Source organism: Myxine glutinosa, chromosome 11 (assembly GCF_964187855.1).
Source record: "Myxine glutinosa chromosome 11, kmMyxGlut1.1, whole genome shotgun sequence".
In the NCBI taxonomy this organism is placed as follows: Eukaryota; Metazoa; Chordata; class Myxini; order Myxiniformes; family Myxinidae; genus Myxine; species Myxine glutinosa.
The window spans coordinates 106,968,889-106,987,441 of NC_136271.1; the positions used below are offsets into that span (position 1 = coordinate 106,968,889).

General features: G+C 44.7%; 1 protein-coding gene across 1 annotated transcript in view; it reads left to right on the forward strand.

Moving 5' to 3' along the window:
* The window catches only part of LOC137437024 (complement C3), a 228,461-nt gene that overhangs the window by 72,498 nt on the left and 137,410 nt on the right, over positions 1 to 18,553 (forward strand). Inside the window, exons 12-16 of the mRNA XM_068131331.2 lie at positions 5,242 to 5,439; positions 5,555 to 5,743; positions 14,223 to 14,378; positions 17,943 to 18,072; positions 18,483 to 18,551. Of these exons, the coding sequence (XP_067987432.2) occupies positions 5,242 to 5,439; positions 5,555 to 5,743; positions 14,223 to 14,378; positions 17,943 to 18,072; positions 18,483 to 18,551 (742 nt within the window). The remainder of the gene's footprint in view (positions 1 to 5,241; positions 5,440 to 5,554; positions 5,744 to 14,222; positions 14,379 to 17,942; positions 18,073 to 18,482; positions 18,552 to 18,553) is intronic.

Genomic DNA, 18,553 nt, shown 5'->3' on the forward strand with positions numbered 1-18,553 from the left:
CTGATTTCTGGTGGTCGTTATTCACTATCGCGATATCTCAACGGTTTTCGAATCACACGGTCTGATCTGGTCGAGTACGGAGAGTTGTCCGGCCTTGTTGTCTCAGCACTCTCGTCATCCTTGGAGCTGGAGCAGCCATTAGTTTCCATTGCTGAAGCGTCGTTGTTGAAATGTACGTGTCGAGCAGTTGGTAGACTTTGATGTGTTGGTTGGGTCGGTTCGTCCTTCCACTTGGCGCCACAATCGGGTGGATGAAGTTCACGCAAGTGTGCCCTGGTTCTTCGAAGGCGCGTCCCGTTAGGCGTCTGTACTATATACGAGCGGGGTTCATTACAGCAGGCCACAACTTTCCCGCGGTACCATTGGTGCGTGTCCTTGTTCAGAATCCGAACCCGATGTCCAATAGCCAATTCAGGTAATTGCGGCCCAGCCGTTCTGTTGTATTGCTTCGCCATCCGGTCTCCATGTTCCTTCAATCGTTCCTGAATTTCCTGATGCCTTTGTTGTGCAGGAACCAACAGACGACTTGGTAGGTTGGTGCGTATGGGCCGGTTGAACAGCATTTCGCTTGGACTTGGGAGGTGGGAATCTACAGGTGTGCACCTCAGGTGTTGTAGTGCAATATCTATGTCACTCCCTGATCTAATACACTTTTTGATCATGTTCTTCACTGTTTGAACTTGTCTCTCAACCAATCCATTACTGCGTGGATACCTCGGCGATGTTGTCGTGTGTTTTACATTCCATTTGGTACACATATCACGGTACGGCTTACCCACATATTGAGGTCCATTGTCCGATATGATCTCCAGAGGTGGGCCGAACATACTGAAACATTCAGATGTGGCCTTGGCTACTGCACTGCTCGTCGTGTATTCCATTCTCTTCACAACTGGGTACTTGGTGTAATAATCCGTCACCAAGAGGTAGGTCTGCCCGTGTAGCTCACACATATCACTGGCTACCTTTGTCCATGGTACCGCTGGTATCTCATGAGCTATCATAGCCTCACGCCTTTGTTCTGGTTGGTTCTCTTGACATGCCTTACATGTTCTGACAGCTCTCTCAATGTCCAGATATATACTTGGCCAGTAAACACATTCGCGTGCTAGACGTTTTGTCTTTTCGATCCCCATGTGCGCCTCATGGAGCTGGTCGAGGATATCCTTCCGTAGCTGCTCTGGAATTAGTACCCGTCGACCTTTGAAGAGAACACTGTCACAAATACCTATTTCATCACGGTATGGCCAGTACGGACGTAGGTCCACAGGCAGCTCTGTAATCCTAGCAGGCCACCCTCGATGTACAACCTGCTGCAATGCTCGAAAGGTTCTATCAGCCTTTCCACACTCTCCGAGTTGGTCCTGTTTCCTTGAGCTGAAATCATTGAGGTCAAAGCGATGATGATCATCCACATCATCAAGCTCAATACCATCTACATGTGTGTCCAACTGCAGTTCCTGATTGTTCTCTGGGTTCGGTAGCCTCGACAGCATGTCTGATAGCATCATCTCACGGCCGGCCTTATACTCCAGATCGAAATCGTAGCCTTGGATTTTCACAAGAAGGCGCTGAAGCCGTGGAGGGGCGCTTGTAAGCGGTTTGCTGATCATGACCAATGGTTTGTGGTCTGTGTATACCTTGAAGCATTTCCCAAACACATAAGTATGGAACTTCTGTATGCCAGCAACAAGGGCCAGGGTTTCTCGTTCAATGTTTGAATATGCAGACTGAGTGGGTGTCAGAGTACGTGACGCAAAAGCAACAGGCTTGTCATCCTGCAAAAGGCATGCACCCAGTCCCTTCTGTGACGCATCTACTTCCACAACTGTTTCCTTGTCATGATGATAGTATGTTAGACAGGCGTCTGCATCAACACTCTGTTTCAGTTGCTCAAATGCAAACTGATGGTCTTCCTGCCAAATGAATGGCACTCCATTCTTCAATAAATCTCGGAGGGGTGCTGCTTTATCCGCAAAGTGGGGAATATGTGGTGACAGATAGCTCATCAGTCCAATGAATCGGCTCAAGTCTTCCTTATCCTGCGGTGACGGCATCTTCCGGATGTCGCAGATCTTCCCAGGATCAGGTGAGATTCCTTGTTTGCTGTAGATCGAGCCGAAGAAGTTGATACGGTCGGTCTTGATGATACATTTCAAAGAGTTGAAAACCAGACCCTCTCTTCGTGCTACTTTCATCAGGTTCAGAAGATTACGATCATGCTCCTCTTCAGTTCGTCCTGATACTGCCACATCATCGGAGATACCAATACAGCCTGGTGCTTGCTCGAGTATGCGGTCCATGGCTTGCTGGAACAGATCCTGGCTGACACATAACCCAAAAGGCAATCTCTTGAAGCACCAGCGCCAAAAAGGTGTGCGGAATGTGGTCAAATCCTGGCTTTCCTCGTCCAGATGCACAGCCCAATAACCAGCCCGAGCATCTAATTTTGAGAATATTGTGGCGTCAGCAAATTCTGGGTTCAGCTCGTCTAATGTCGGTATTTTATGTGGACACCTCTTCAGCCAAGAGTTTAGGCGTTTCGGATCGAGACACACTCTTAAGCTCCCATCTTTCTTTGCACTATTACAGATGGAAGAGCACCAATCCGTATGATAGTCCACTTTCCTGATGATACCCTGTTTTTCCATTTTCATTAGTTCCTCCTTCAACTTCCCTTTGATCTGAACACTACACTTCCTTGGTGCATCAATCGATGCCTTTGCATCAGGCTTTAGATGAAGCCTCACTTTTCCTTTAAAATTCCCAATGCAGTCAAACCTGTCCGGGAACAGCCTTTTCAAATCATCCACGGAATTCACCTTGTAGGCCTGTTCCTCATGGCGCATTGGTTTCGGAATCCTTGATGCTGGAGGTGCAGCCTTCTGCAATGTCCTCCGTTGCCCAGCAATGCTGTTTATGGTGACGATGTTGAGCCGTTCACACGCTGGTAGTCCAAATACTGCAGGTCCAGGTACTTCAACCACATATAACCTGTACTTGAACCAATCTGAGTCTTTATATCGACACAAAAGCTTGAGGATTCCATGACACTTGATCTCACTGCCATTGTAAGCAGTGAGCTCCCACCAAGCGGAGTCAGTTTTGACATCCATTTGTTTCCATACATGTCCTTCACAATATGCGTTGGCAAAGTATTCCCTGACGCACCTGTATCCACTTTCAACTGCAGTTTGTATACACCTTTCATGTCAGGGCATACAATGTTCAACAATGTGTACACTTCATCCCTCGTCTCCTTCATACACAGTGCGGATACCCTGATCACGTGAAATGGCTTGGTGTGTTCATATGCCTCAGTGTCACTTTCGTAACTGTCTTCATCACCTTCAGTACAATACCCTGACACTTCATTCACCGAGGTCCCATTATTGTTACTTCCCCGAAGCATACCTCTCAACTTGCTTCTGCTGACTCGACGGCCTCTTCCACCCATTGCAGGATGGCGGCTCCACTCGCCGTATCCATCAGCATATCTCGTGCTTCGTTTGGGATTTTCACAACAACGGGCCCAGTGTCCCAGTTCACCACAATACTTACAATAATCATTGTAGGCTGGGCAGTTCCGTGGTGGATGTGATAGTCCACACCTTTTGCACTTTTGTCGATGTGTCATGGCATTCACAGACGATGAAGGCCCTTCCATCTTCTGGATGGCCTGCTTTCCGATTACCATTGCTTCGTACTTGCGTCCCTCACTTAAAACCAGGCCCATGTCGTACCCGACCTCCTGGTCGAGCAGATGCTTTTGAAAATCATCATGTGGGGTGCTCGCAACAATCAACTCGATAATCCGTTCCGAGAGTTCTGCTTCGGAGAAATTGCACAACCTTCCCTTCCATCGGTATCGGTTGACGAAATCATCAATGGGCTTCTTCTTGCTGCCGAAATCTCATCATTTCCAGCCGGTGAATCCGAAAGTTTACATGAATTTACATGATCTTCATGATGATCCTCGAATAATATATATAATTTATCCAGATCCTTTTTATCATCCTCACTCAGAGTCGATGCATTGATCCGCCTCAGTCCTTCGTCTCCCACAGCAATCTGAATCTTGATGGCCTGCCTGGCTTTCGTATCGATGCCGTCGTCCGACAGCACCAAGTTCATTCGTTGCTTGAATAACTTGAAGGTCTCCGCCAGGTCCGAGCTGGACCAGTCCATTGTCGGGAACTTCGCCATGTTGAAAAAAACACGGAACGTGCCGCCGTGGTAATCCGCAAAGAAAACAAGACCAAACGTCAAACTGCTTGTTGATCTTCACGATCCCACCGCTGCCACCATGTAGTATGTTCAGGAGTCTCCTTTAATCAAGCGGTTTATTAAAGACGATACCAAGCTCTCACAGAGCACACGGCCATCATGACGAGCCGCCATTAACCACTGAAGCCACGCCCCCAGACGTCACTACGCAGTACGTAGTACCAATCACAACAAAAGTTACCTAAAAAAATTTACAAGTCAATCCAAGACACTCAATAGGGCCCCACAATCTCATGCAAACACATTGTTGTAACATTGCCACTCTGATGGCATCAGGAATGCAACCAAAAATGGCTGCACGGACCCTTCAGAGAGACAGAATTGTATATTTCCTGTACCCCTCAGTACAGTATATTTGCTGTACATGTTTATTTCCGGTATCCTTCAAAGAGACAGAATTCATGAGATCCCACCGGGAGTCCTGGACAAGAAAGATGCAAAATAACCGAGACTATAAATAACGGAATTGAAGAAAAGAAGGAAGACTAGAAAAGGCAGAATAGAAGAAAAGAAAGGAGAATAGAAAGAGGAAGAAGACAACAGAGACAACAAGGATGAATAAGAAGACAAGGACGAAGAAGAAGAAGAAGAGGAAGAAGACTGGCTGGTGCCATTCCTCTTGTCCTGAAGCATATAGGATTGATGGTTAAACTTTTGAAGACTACCTTCATGGAACCATATTTTGAATGAATGACATTGTTGCTGCTGCTGTGCTAGTAGGATTAAAAGGTCTGCAATGACCAGCATGCAGAAACAGATACTACAATGAACTATCCTCCTGCCCTTGTAAATGTATTTTATTTAATCTCACGTCTCAAGTACCGGTAGGTAGAAGTTTGGCTTTTTTGTATACATGGTTGACGCTCATGGAAGTGCGAGATTCTCCTTAAATGCCAGACTTGCTTTTTCTTATACTGTCGTCTTGTGCTTTTTTGTACCGTCTGTTCACACCAGGTCCAGACTGAAGATGTACGGCTTGACCAGTCCCAACAGGCAGAGACATCATTTACCATCTCACCATATTCCTCTCCAAGTGGAAGTTTTATTAATCTGAATACTCGTGGTGAAGTAAAATCGCCTGGTGACCGGGTCTTTTTCGACGTATTCATCAAGAGCGACGACATAGACAAAATTATAAACTTTAACTACTTGGTCAGTGTTATTGAATGTTTGTACCTTTGTTTTTTGTGCACAAGCTGATTTAGACTTTCCACCTGTTGCCTAATTCTTTCATCACAACAAATATTCCCTCTGTTTCTTATTCCAGGTGGTCAGCAATGGAAAGATCCACAAATGTGAGGCAGAGGGTCGCAAAGGCCTTACCACTTCAGTTTCCCTGTTACTGACGCATGAACTTGTCCCACAATTTCGTTTGGTGGCCTTCTTCATTCTACCCTCTGGCGAGCTTGTCTCAGATTCCATTGTTATTGATGTACAGGATTCCTGCCACGCAAAGGTAAAACAATGACAACTGCCAGTAGGTCCGTACGTCACGAGGATGTATTCCTTTTTTGAGTAAATAATTGTAATATTAATCTTCCTATTTCTCTTCTATAACCTTAATTTGTGCTAGATTTATGCAATATCGGCTCCATTCTTTGGCAGAATCCTATAAGGAGTAACATGTGCTCAGGGTGAGGTCTCAATTATCATTCGCAACTTCTTCAATATCTCACATTACCTTTGTAATGAATGGGCACGCCATTGGTTTTCGCATATTGTCGTGTGATTCCCCAGGTGAGCACCACAGGGATCACGTAGAGCCAAAGCAAGCTTTAACTCCGAGGCGTTGATCAAATGCGGATTTTATATATGTACGGAGGAAGAAAAAGAAGGGAAAACCAAAGAGCTTACCTGTTGTCTGCCGGCAGTCCCAAAGCCTGCAAAGGAAATTGCCTGAATTTGTTTATCATCAGCCCTCATTTTTCCCATCTCTCTACTTAACCCCCCAATTTGGTTTCCCCTTTCCATTTGTATGACTGCCTGTAGCTGCGCCATGAGGGCCTGCATGTCAAAGCCCGCTGGTACAGCGGGCTCGGCTACCGCGGCCACGTGTGAGGCGCCGCCATTTTGTGCTGCCGCAACCACGTGCGTGGCGCCGCCATCTTGTGCGCCTGCAACCCCCTCTACCGCACCTTCTTCAACCTCCTCCTCTATCTCCCCCATCTCCTCCCTGGGGTCCTGGGTCGACTCTAACTCTTCCTCTATCTCCCCCACCGACATCCGACCGCCTTGATCATCCATGGCACGATTATAATTTGGATATTATAATAAATTTCGGCCGCTCCTAATTTTGACCAAATTTTTTAGGTGGATTAATCCCACTCCCCGACACCAATTGTTATGGCCAATAGCACAATTGGTGTCCAAAATTTGGTCTAAATAAATTTAGTCCCAGGTTCCAGATCCCAACTCCTGACTACCAATTGTTATGGCCAATAGCACAATTGGTGTCCAAAATTTGGTCTAAATAAATTTAGTCCCAGGTTCCAGATCCCACTCCTGACACCAATTGTTACGGATCTCAGAGTACGGCGCTCCCCTTACCGAGGGGGGGTTAATCCCCTCATCTATTAAGCTGGCCGTCTCCGGTCCTGGAGCTATGACGTCACTTCCGGTCAGTGCTGAATAGTGTGGTAGGCCAATTGTTCCTATTACCTAATTACCGGCGCCTTCCGGTTAGCGAGGAAATGAGCCCCGCCCGAGCTGCAGCTGTAATGGACACGCCGAGTGAAGCGAGCCACGACTCAGGCCGTTAACAAAAGGACTAAACCCGACTATAGCGGTTGGCCAAATCGTGCCACAGTTACTCAATGGGGAAAAGACTAAGACGATCGGATGAGAGGAAGCAAAGAATAAGAAGGGTAAAGGAAGAACAAATATGGTTTATTAACTTTCTACAAGAGGAAACGAAAGAAGGGAATATACAAGGAGAGGAAATAAAAGGACATAGGGCAACCTTAGACACTCTTATATAACACGCCCCTGACAATACAAACAGACTCACACGAAAGGTAGCTGGTAGGGGAGGAAGGTCCAGGCAGATGGTTCCAGGCGAGGGGATGGTCCAGGCTCCGTGTCCGCGGGTGAAGGACGGCTGGCAGCTTGACGTCGTTGGCGCGCGACCGGACATTACAAACGCGAGGGGCTGGGATGAATGCACGTATAGCATAACGAACGCTCTCAAAACCACGGCAGTTCGTATTGACCACGATCGTCCCAAACGATCCTCTGCGCGATGTTCTTATGTTCGCCGCCTCTGCGCTGTTCTCTCGCCTCTGCCGATCTCGTTCATCTCCCTCGGTCTCTCTTCTGGTCTCTCCCTCGGTCTCTGCTCTGGTGTCTGCCTCTCTCCGCTCTTCCGCCTGGTGTCTCCCTCTCTGCCGTGAAAGGGCTTTGCGCTCTCGCTTTTATTGCAAGCTTCGCGTATTAAGCCGCGTCCGCTTTGCTCCGCCTACCCGTGAACACACCTCGGCCCGGATTGGCCGCGAGGGTTCATTCGTACCTCCCCTCGTGACGCGTCGATGGGGCCACGCCTGTGTTCCTGGCCGCTCCTCCCTTTTTCTCCCACTCTGACCGTGTGCGTAATGGCAGCTTGGGGCCAGCAATCAAACCAAAAGGGCAGCAAACGCTGCAATACGGCTACTGGCACTTTGGAGAGAGATGATTGGGGATAATTGAAGGGGCCTATCTTATTTGATTAATACAAGGCAGAGTCAAACTATTGGAAACAGATCCTTACCTGAAACACATACTAATGAAATAACTAAAGAAGAATCTATGGTGTCCTACGTGATGCAATATGACCTAACTAGGGTGCGACCTTTGAACTTTACACTAAAAATGGGAGTACTTACAGGGGATTATTTATAAGGGAACATTTACAAAAATTTACCAAGTGGAGGGTTCTAAAAACCACAACAGGTTTTCGCATATTGTCGTGTGATTCCCCAGGTGAGCACCTCAGGGATCACGTTTCGCCAAAGCAAGCTTTAACTCCGAGGTGTTGATCAAATGCGGATTTTATATATGTACGGAGGAAGAAAAAGAAGGGAAAACCAAAGAGCTTACCTGTTGTCCGCCGGCAGTCCCAAAGCCTGCAAAGGAAATAACTCAAACAAAAGGATTCAAATGTACAAAAAATAAACAGGTTTATTAAAACGGAATGCCGGGACAAAGAAAAGCGCAACGGTAAAACTAAGTTCCTAAACGGGACGTCCCCCACACCAGACTTGACCGACATTTGTTATGAGCTTACTTGGCATTCCAATATTGAGTGATCGATCTCATTTACTGATTTCATACCTGATTCGGAGATACAATAATTTTACTTCCTGTGTAATACTGGATAGGATTATGACATACTTTTGCCTCGTGTTGTCTGCATCTTTCCATGCAGAAATGGAAAGGAAATTAAATGTACATTTCGGGAAATTACGTTCAATAATTGTTTCTTGGCAGTCTTATGGACAGTTCCTCGGGATATCTTGACGGAAAACCACTAAGGGTTCAATGCTTGTGGATGAGAAAGTTTGAACAAGCACAGCCAGGGCTGTGTACGGAGTTACCTGGGGAAACATCCAACATTAAATCTATGTTGAATGGGTGACATTTCTACTGAATCAAGGAGCCAAGAATACCACCGGTTGGTCTCCTAAGGCCCCATGCTGGAATGAGAATGTCACTCCGCTTTGATGGAGAAATCATGAGGAAAAAATTTACACTTATTTACACCAACCAGCCCATCCTAAAGGTGCTGGTTAAAAACTCATGTATTACCAGTTTACTGTTGGAGAGTTCATAATTGAAAGGAGCTCCCAACCTCATTCTTTGTGTTTGTTTATTTATCTATCATTTTTAGTTTCAATGCCAATATTTCTTTGTGCAGAGACTGAATTAAAGTTCCCTTTGTCCTTTACTATTACATTGGAGTGGATTGATTAATCTGTGCATGCCAGTGTATTCATAATGTTTATGCTTCTTGTAAAAGATAACTTTAATGAGTTAGATGTTTGGAGGAATAATGGGAATTATAATTGTAAATGTGTGAGCATAAGTTGAAAGGATTTGTTTACTCTTGAAAATGTGTGTTCTCCACTCTTTCTTCCGTTTACATCTGTGGGGTAAGTTTGAACTTGCGTAAAGTATATTTATTAGTCTCGCCCCGAAGGGGATGTGAGAGAATTGAGATGCCTCTGTCTGTCTGTCTGTGTGTGTGTGTCCGTGTCTGTGTCCGCGTCTCAATATTTTCACTTTAAAAATGGTTTTCTCTCTGAAACATACGAGGGACTCCCCATGGAGAATATTTTCTTGCTAACCCTGAAGGCATAGGTCACATGGTATGACAGCCATATTGGATTAAAGGAGAAAACTGGTTATCATTTTCTCCAAAACCACTCAACGAAAAAAAATTGAAACTTGACATATGTCATCAACTCCCCATTAGTCCAGTCAATCTACGCCATTTTGGGGTCGAACCCACCACAAATTGCAATAGTAATGAAACATGCATTTTTCAATGTCAAATTTAGTGGAGAATGACATACTAAAAGTCAAGGAGAATCGGAGCATTGGAACATTTCCAATTTTTGCAATCTTTAAGAGAAGGTTTTAAGCGAAAATCTGCATAAATTTTTCAGACCAAAAACTGTTTCCGTGCTAAATCCTTATGAGATCCTGCAATTTTATGTCCCTGAGGCCTGCAATGTAATGGCTTTATGTGAACAAGTTCATATCGTACTATATATACAAAAAAAATCGTTAAATAATATTGAAAATAATATTGAAAAAAATATATATATATTGAAAAAAAAAAAATGTGTTTTATTTAATAATTGAATGAACTGCGATTCAAGCACCAACCTAAGAGCTTATTCTTCTTCTGGATCACTTTCTGGTTCTGACAAGGTCACATTAGAACAGTGAAGTCCTTTGCATTCACTGCATGCGTAAGAGCATTCCAGGCTGTACTTGCGACAGCTGCATCGTAGGGTGCTGCAGTCTGTTTTGCAGCCACAGTGGATGGCATCTAGAAGGTAATCTGGAGCAGGCTTCATCTCGGTCATCACGGGAACCATTCTCTCGTCACGGATAGCCCATCCCCAACCATTGGCATCCATGGCAACTCCTTGCCACTGCTGAACCTGAACATACACCCGTAGGCAATGTTGCTTTGCAGATGCTGATGTAGGGGGCAGGGTACGAGGCTCAACTCTGACAGTGCTTGTTGAAACCTTCTGGTGGAAGCGTTGAAGCCTCAGCATGTCCAGTGTTTCCCCGGGCTGGGCATTATACAAGCAAACCAGGGCATTCTATCCAGCTGTCATGACATCCTCTTTTGACGCTCCAGGAGTGTTGAAGTTTGCCAAAAGCTCGGAGAAATACGCACTGGAGTTCAGCTTCTTCAAGGCTGTTGATTTGCCAATCGAGTAAATTCTTGACGTGGTATCACAACCCAGGAGTCCATGTGCAACAAGAAGCTTGTCACAAACATTGCGTCCAAGTGTCTTTTGCACTTGCTCGATATTCCAACATCTTGCTTGCCTCCTTGACGTCAGCTTAGGCTCAGGTCGGAAGAACAGGTTGTGAGATGTGGGCCCTGCACGACTGCAAAGGAGAACAAGAAGATCGGTGTCGTCGCCAACTATCACGGTGTCCTTGGTGTTTGCACATGCAATGGCTGTCTCCACTATGAGAACATCTGCATCTGCCCTGGCATGATGAACAGCGTTGTGCCGCCGTTGAAGGTCATCACTCAGTAGATTGATGAAACGTTGTTTATTTGTTTGGTTGGCAAGGAAGTCATCTTTCTTCATAGTACATACCATGTCCGTTGTGAAGTTGACAAGGGGACTGCTGTGAGATCGAACGCGCCTGCTGTGCGCTACATCTTTGGTGGAGGGTGCGCTCACATATCCATCGAACACTATGACAGCGTTACCATACCTGTCTCCAACATATCGCACGTAGTGACTGGCGATTCCTCCATATGTCTCGCCAGAATTCCAAGGAATTCTGTGTAGCAATGCCCCACCATCCAGAACATATTGCACATTCTGTGGCAGCACTGTGTTGCGAACGTCAAGGGGGAGTTGTTTCCAAATGGCTTCGGCTAGCGCTGGCTTGTCGGCCTCAAGCAGGATATCAGTGGTCTTAAACAGTGCTGGTGGGAAACTGCTTAGTTCGTACTTGAAGACATCTTTGAGGTCATCACAGCGTGATCCTACCGTACTCAGACGTTGGAACAACAGTTGTGGATCTATCAGAACGGATTGTCTGCCAGTTTTCAATGATGAACGTGTGTCAAGAGTCACAACCTGATCTTTCTTCTTGAACGTGTGATCAAGAACCTTTTTGTCAAGCATTCCATCTAAGATCTTCCTGCCGACTGACGCTGCTTGGTCAGCATTGACCGAATCTCCAGCTGTGATGCCAGTGTCAATGCTTTGCAGAGTTGGATCGTTTCCAAAGGGATCCTTTGATGACAGGTAGCGAATAAGTTTGTGCGTGTCATCTGTGTCCCGTCCTTGTCGAGCTGCGCTTTGTTCTTTGTGCTGGTCACTGGTCCCATACTGCACTGATGTGTACTCTTGCAAAGCCATGTTGACCTCTGCACATATGGGGGTGGACAGCAGCCACGTGATCCTTTGCGGCTCGCTCATTCCACGACCCCTTGTTAGTCCCCCTGTGGTTTTCACACTTCTCATGAGCACTTGCTCGATCACAAGATCTGTGGACAAGCCGGCCCAGTACCGATCTGAACGCCGCACTACGTGAAATCCATTCTGGAACTCATGGTGGACCTCCGGATGCTGAATAGACAGTTGTGCCAGTCGCTGCAGGTAGATGTACACAGATTTTGTGTACAGATTGTGGCCTGCAGCTGCTAGGTAGGGCAACATGTCGTGCAAAGCGTGCACGTGCAGACGCCAGTCACCAGTGCGTTCCGACCTCAGGAATGTCCTCAAAATGTCTATCATGTCCATGTATTGCAGCCATAGCTGTGCTGTACGCAGATCCTTCTTCGATTGTCGAGCAACATTCATGATGTCACGAACAGAGTCCAGAACCGGGGCTGAAAGGATATCTTCAGTGCAACCCTCACCCTTCAACAATGAATCATACAGGTTTCGTAGCTCACACAGGTCAACTGGGCCAGCTCCCACACTTTGCGACCCTGACTCGGTATCACGCGGATCCATGGCTGCCTGTCCTGCCTCGGTATCATGCGGATCCATGGCTGCCTGTGCCTCATCTATGCTTTGCATTATCACGTTTTCACTTGGTTCGTCATCTCCTGTAGTGCCCTGAGGGCCATCATCCTGAGCCTGCGAACAAGCAGGCACTAGCGTACCAAGTACCCTTTCTGCGAGGAGAGTGTTCAGTGCTGCATCAACCAAGAGATGACCACGGATAGGTCGGTCATATGCCTTGCCAGAGAGCATGTGCGTTACAGTGTTCTCAGCATACACCAGTTCCAGAACAGAGCGCAGTCCAGATCCTGACATGATATTTCCAATACTCCCCAAGAAGCTCATCAACGTGTGGAAGCCTCCCAAGCGCAGTACAACCTTACGCAAGTCACTGCCCTCCGGTTGGCTTTCGATGATGGTAAGCGCCTTCCACTTGCAAAGTGGTTGGTCAAATGTGATGATGACCTTTGCGTTGTACTGTTTAAAGTTGTAAGTTTGCGTTGTAAAGACTTTTTGAGATTGGTTATATAAAAGCGACCGTATCCAAGGTCCAAAGTCGTTGCTATGGAGATCATTGTTCGTGTAATTAAATTTTATTCACCTAATTAGGCTTTGTTCACCTAATTAGACTAGAGTAAAATCTAATTTGATATAAGAATATGATAGACCATTATATTAGCTTTCAAAATTCATTGATATGTATATTTTCGAAAAAATTCAATTTTATTGGGATAAAGCTACCTTAAATGTCAATTATCTCAATATATATACCTTTACATGTCAAATGTATTGTAAAACCAGGGCATAAGGCCTGTCTTACACTCTTAAACACTTACATTTCTGACATCTTTTGAGAATGTGAACGAAATAACAAATTAAGTGCATTATTTTGTGCCATTTTTATTAGCTTATTTTCGTGCATAACTGTCAAAAAGTGGTTGCTCGAAATGAATGTGTTCCAATGCCTCGTTATTCCTTGACTTTTACTATGTTATTACATGGGTCAAAAGAAGCAAAAATGCCAAGTTTCATTACTATTGCAATTTGTGGTGGGTATATTCGTAAAATGACCGGCCTACATGGGGCATATAGGGTGATAACGATGATGTCATGAAGGTGAAGTGGTATTCCAGCCATAATTGGTTGCATTGAAATCTTTATCCGAAAAATCTGAAACTTCATATATCGGATCTATGACGTGATGTGAGGGAGAATTAAATTTATGACGTTGTTCATAACCCATGCCAAGAAACTATGTGACATAATAGGGTGCAGGGATGATATGGGTATATGGGCCATAATCGCAGCATGTTCAGTTTACGATGATATTTTTGTTCAGAAAGAACGGGCGAGGTGAGACGAGACTATGTGCTCTATGAGTGCTGTTCTAGTTGTCAATTGCAAGGGCTATAACCCCTCAGCTTATCCATGTGATTGTACGACAGGTCGTTTAGATCCTTGGGGCTATGACACGTTATTGCTACAGGACAGTCAATTGGATTTCTGAGACTGCGCCAAGACCCAATCTCATAACATATTTCTTTATTTGTTCATATTATTGTTCGAATCAGACCTAATTATCTTGAACATTCATTAACTTTTCTGAAAATAAACTGAAATTGTTTTTCCTAGAAACTAAAACAGTAACTGCATATCCAGGAATTTAAGAATAAATCTTCACACAGGATTTCTGATGTTGCCATCTTATTCAACAGTCATTTATCTCCTACTTTGCCTCGACAGCTCTCACTGGAAGTCGCAGGAGGAAATCGTCATTTTACACCTAAAGATGATGTAGCCTTTGATCTGTCTGGAGAACCAGATTCTTGGGTGGCTGTGGGAGCTGTGGACAAAGCTGCTTATGTTCTTGATAAGCAAAATAAACTTACAGGCAAGAAGGTAGGTGGTATGTTTTCTTTGCATCATCGCATTTAAAGTGATTTATGTGAACATATTCTCATCAAGATCTATAAATGTGCTACCTGTGGGTTATTCTGAACCTTTAACTTATTTATGCAGCTGGAGGATGACTGGTAAATTAAGATAGGCTACTAGGGTCAGTCAAAAGGTTTGTAGAACAAGGTCAAACAGCACAAAGGTGGAATATCAAATGTTCATCTGTCAATAGGGGATCCCTTAACATCAATAAACATAATCTATGTATCCTTCAAGCTGTGTCTGCTATAAAAATCTACGTCTGCCAATTGCTTCCAGTGCTCAGTTAGTAGCTCCTGCAAGTTGCTCGTAAATAAGAAAATGGTGTGCTACAAAGGTGACACTTCAAGGGATGTTTTATACATACGGCATATATATAAAAAAAAATTTAATTATTATTATTCTTTCTTATGTTGAAGGATCCAGGCACGGACCATATATACCTCATCAAGGCCAGGCCTTAAATATAGGAGAAGGAAAGTGTATGATGTTTGTTTGCGAGAAAGAGAGGTTGAAGCTAGCTAGCCCAGTAGCTATAGTTTGAGTTCGACAGAAAGTAAGATCAGCATTCCTGACACGGGGAGTGTAAGATGGTTCCGGGCACCACTTTTAACGCTCCTAATCCAGAACGGTGGTACTACCCTGGGTGGTTGCTGTCTCCAACCTACTACCTGCTGTCTACAATTCTCTCTCTCTCTCTCTCTCTCTCTCTCTCTCTCTCTCTCTCTCTCTCTCTCTCTCTCTCTCTCTCACTCTCTCTCTCTCTCGATCTCTCGATCTCTCGATCTCTCTATCTCTCTACATATATATTTGGGAAAAAAAATCTCTGTCTTTTGACATGAGAGGCCGGGCTGATGCCTCCAGGCCTGAGGTGACGCTTTAGTCTTGGACTTATGTCTATAGCGATCGGTGTAGCTCTCCTCATGCTCCACATTGTTGGTTTGTGTCTCTGCTGATCACACTGCACTTTCTGGTTTTGGTTAATTGCATTGGCGGGAACGATGGTCTGGGTGGTAGACAGGCTTTTTTCCATTTTTTGCGAGTTAAGCGCTTTTTACCTTGTGAGACTTAATCCTTAATCCATGGTTGGTGCTCTCCATTAAAGCCAGGAGCTGCTGTTTTCATATACATACATACATACATATATATATATATATATATATATATATATGTAAATATATATATATATATCTATATATATAAAACACAATTTGTGTGTGTGTGTGTGTGTGTGTAATGTTACCGATAGACTCCTAAACGGAGAGGCTCACGTACTTGATATTTGGCACAGACATGGCCATTGAGCCTGGGAAGAACATGGCCGACCTAAAAATTTATTTCATAATATTTTTTTTACCATATTTTTACCTCAGCGCATTTCAGCGAGGAATATTATGCACGGAATCTGACCGCTGGCAGAGCAGCGCGCTGATTCGCTCAGAGCGATCACGTGATGTTCCTTGCCGCCATTAACTCAGTTACGCGTTCGCACGTAATTCAGAGCGAAAAGCGATTGCGTTTTTTCACATTTCAGCGAGGAACATTGCCATTCACACCACATAGGTTTTTTTTCTTTCATCTTTAGATCCATTTTTTTTTTCAGTGAGGAATATTATACACGGAATCTGAATCGGTGGCAGAGCAGCGCGCTGATTCGCTCATTCGCGCTCATTGATGACGATCACGATCACGTGATGACGTGATCACGAATGATGTTCATGACGCGATCACGTGATGTTCCTTGCCGCCATAAACTCACAGCAAGTAGCATAGATTTTAGCACGATTAGCATTTAGCATGATTTAGCATGATTTAGCATAGATAGTCGCATGTTTCACGTAGATTTTTTTTCAGCGAGGAATATTATACACGGATTTTGACCGGTGGCAGAGCAGCGCGCTGATTCGCTCAGAGCGATCACGTGATGTTCAATCCGCGCCGCCAGTTGGCTTCACTTTTCACGGAGTGAGCGTTCTATATATTTTCAATTCAGTGTGCCCGACTCGCTCACGTACTTGATTTGTGGCATAGACATGGCCATTGGGCCTTCACGGTGTAATTTGTGCGAGGCTTTTGTCCGAGTGAGCTTGAGTCGAGAGGGCGAATGTACGGGTTGGGAATGTACGGGTCTCCCTTCCCCCACCCGGCAACGCCGGTACTGGAGGGCGTCACAGGATCGGTGAGTCTCCAAAATCCGCTTTGTGCTGTTGCGAAGATTCAGGACGATGTCGCGATTGTTGTGCTGCTCTCCAACCATGAGAACTGCAACGTCATTGTTGACTGGCCCTCCCCTTCCCTCCCCTTCCCTCCCCCCTCCCCCTCCCCTTCCCCCCTCTTCTCCCTCACGTTTATACACGGAATGCCGGGTACTTCCCCCCCTCTCCTCCCCTCCCCCCCTCTCCCCCCCCCTCTCCTCCCCTCCCCCCCCGTTCCCCTCCCCTCCCCTTCCCCCTCCCTTCCCCTCCCCCGCCCGGCAATGCCGGGTACTTCTGCTAGTATATATATATATCCACCTATGTGATTTTGCCCCTGCCGGTTAATCAAATATGCCGGTTATCTAAATGGTACAAAGGGTAACTTATTAAACTTTGCCTGTGAGAAATAGACTAAATAATAACATTATTACAGTTTGGGATAAGGCTAATTACCAATTAATTATGCAAATCAACAACATACCTATATTATCTTTTGAAGTTGATCGACGTTCTAAAGTGTCAACATACACTTTATCAGGCTAATCATCTTGTCAAACTCCAGAGGCTTTCTTGAACCATTTATGTCGGACTGCTATATTGTTTCTTGCCCTTTCCTCATGAAATGTTTTTGAATGAGGTGCAGCTGCATCGCTTCCTGGGTGCTGTAAGCTTTTTTGCCTTTCAGCAAACTTCACAAGTGATATATTCAGTTTAAAAGTCTTCTTCTGTGTCATCTTATTGTTCAACTTCCTTCTGTGGATTAATAACACTGTCTATTAATTATTCAGTCAGTCATATTAACACAGGTCACTTCAGCTTCTCGGTCCACTTCACACAACTCTTCAGTTTTGGCTGTGGTCAAACGTTGAAGTGAATTATCGTCACTTGCTTGCGTCACCATACTGGAAATGTATTGGATCGTGATCTGCAGACTTTTGTTCTCCTGAGATATCAAGCTGCCGTATCCCATGTTGCAGCTTGAAAGAATCCACCAGCCATCAGAAAAAGCACATTGATCAGTCAATCCCATCTGATCATGAAAATACTTTGCCTTCTCAATTAACATCGGTCCTGACATTGGTGCTCCCTCCAAACACTTGAGTGCAAACCATTCGTACAGAACTTTATCGAGTTGCTGCATCTTTGGTTTGTGTAGACTGTAGAGTATGGTGCTTGCCTGCAGCTTTGTCTGTCTCTGAAGGTGCGGTTGGGTAGTTGTCACCTAGACGAGGAGTTGCATCCTGGTTTTCTTTACTTTTTGAATAATGGATAAAAATTGCTCCAACCTATGTCAAATATATAGTCTTCTTATGAGTGTCTCTTTTTTTTTTAGGTGTACAAGGCGATGGAGGAATCGGATTTAGGCTGTTCAGTTGGTAGTGGCAAAACGGGTCCACTTGTGTTCCGGGATGCTGGCCTTGCTATTATGGCAAAACAAGTTATTGGAATGGATGATGTTAAAGGTACTTGAAAGAGATTCACGATGATGAATTGATCTGTCTATTATTTTTAGCATTTATTTTTCAATGCCATATGATGATGAAGCTTTTGTTAATGATAGGTCTTAAAGGTTCAATGCTTTACAAAACCAATGTGTTAATGTATAAATTGTTTATATTTTGTTTCAAATGATTGTCTGAGTCCTTTTTTTTAAATATACCTTTTAAATACTATATTAGAGTTACAGTCTTTACTTTTATTCTTGTATGCAATGATAAATTTAGAACTGTCATTCTTACTTTATTTGTTTGATTATTGTGGATTTGTTTTTTGATAGTTGTGAAATGTGTTTCTTATACATTGTTGGCCTATGTCCATCTGCTGATGTAAAATTTACATGTTCTGAATGAGTGTTGATCACACGGTCCAACAGATTCAAGATGTCCAAATCGACGGACACGTCGCAAGCGAGAGTTGGTTCTGGACATTGCCACCAATAAAGGT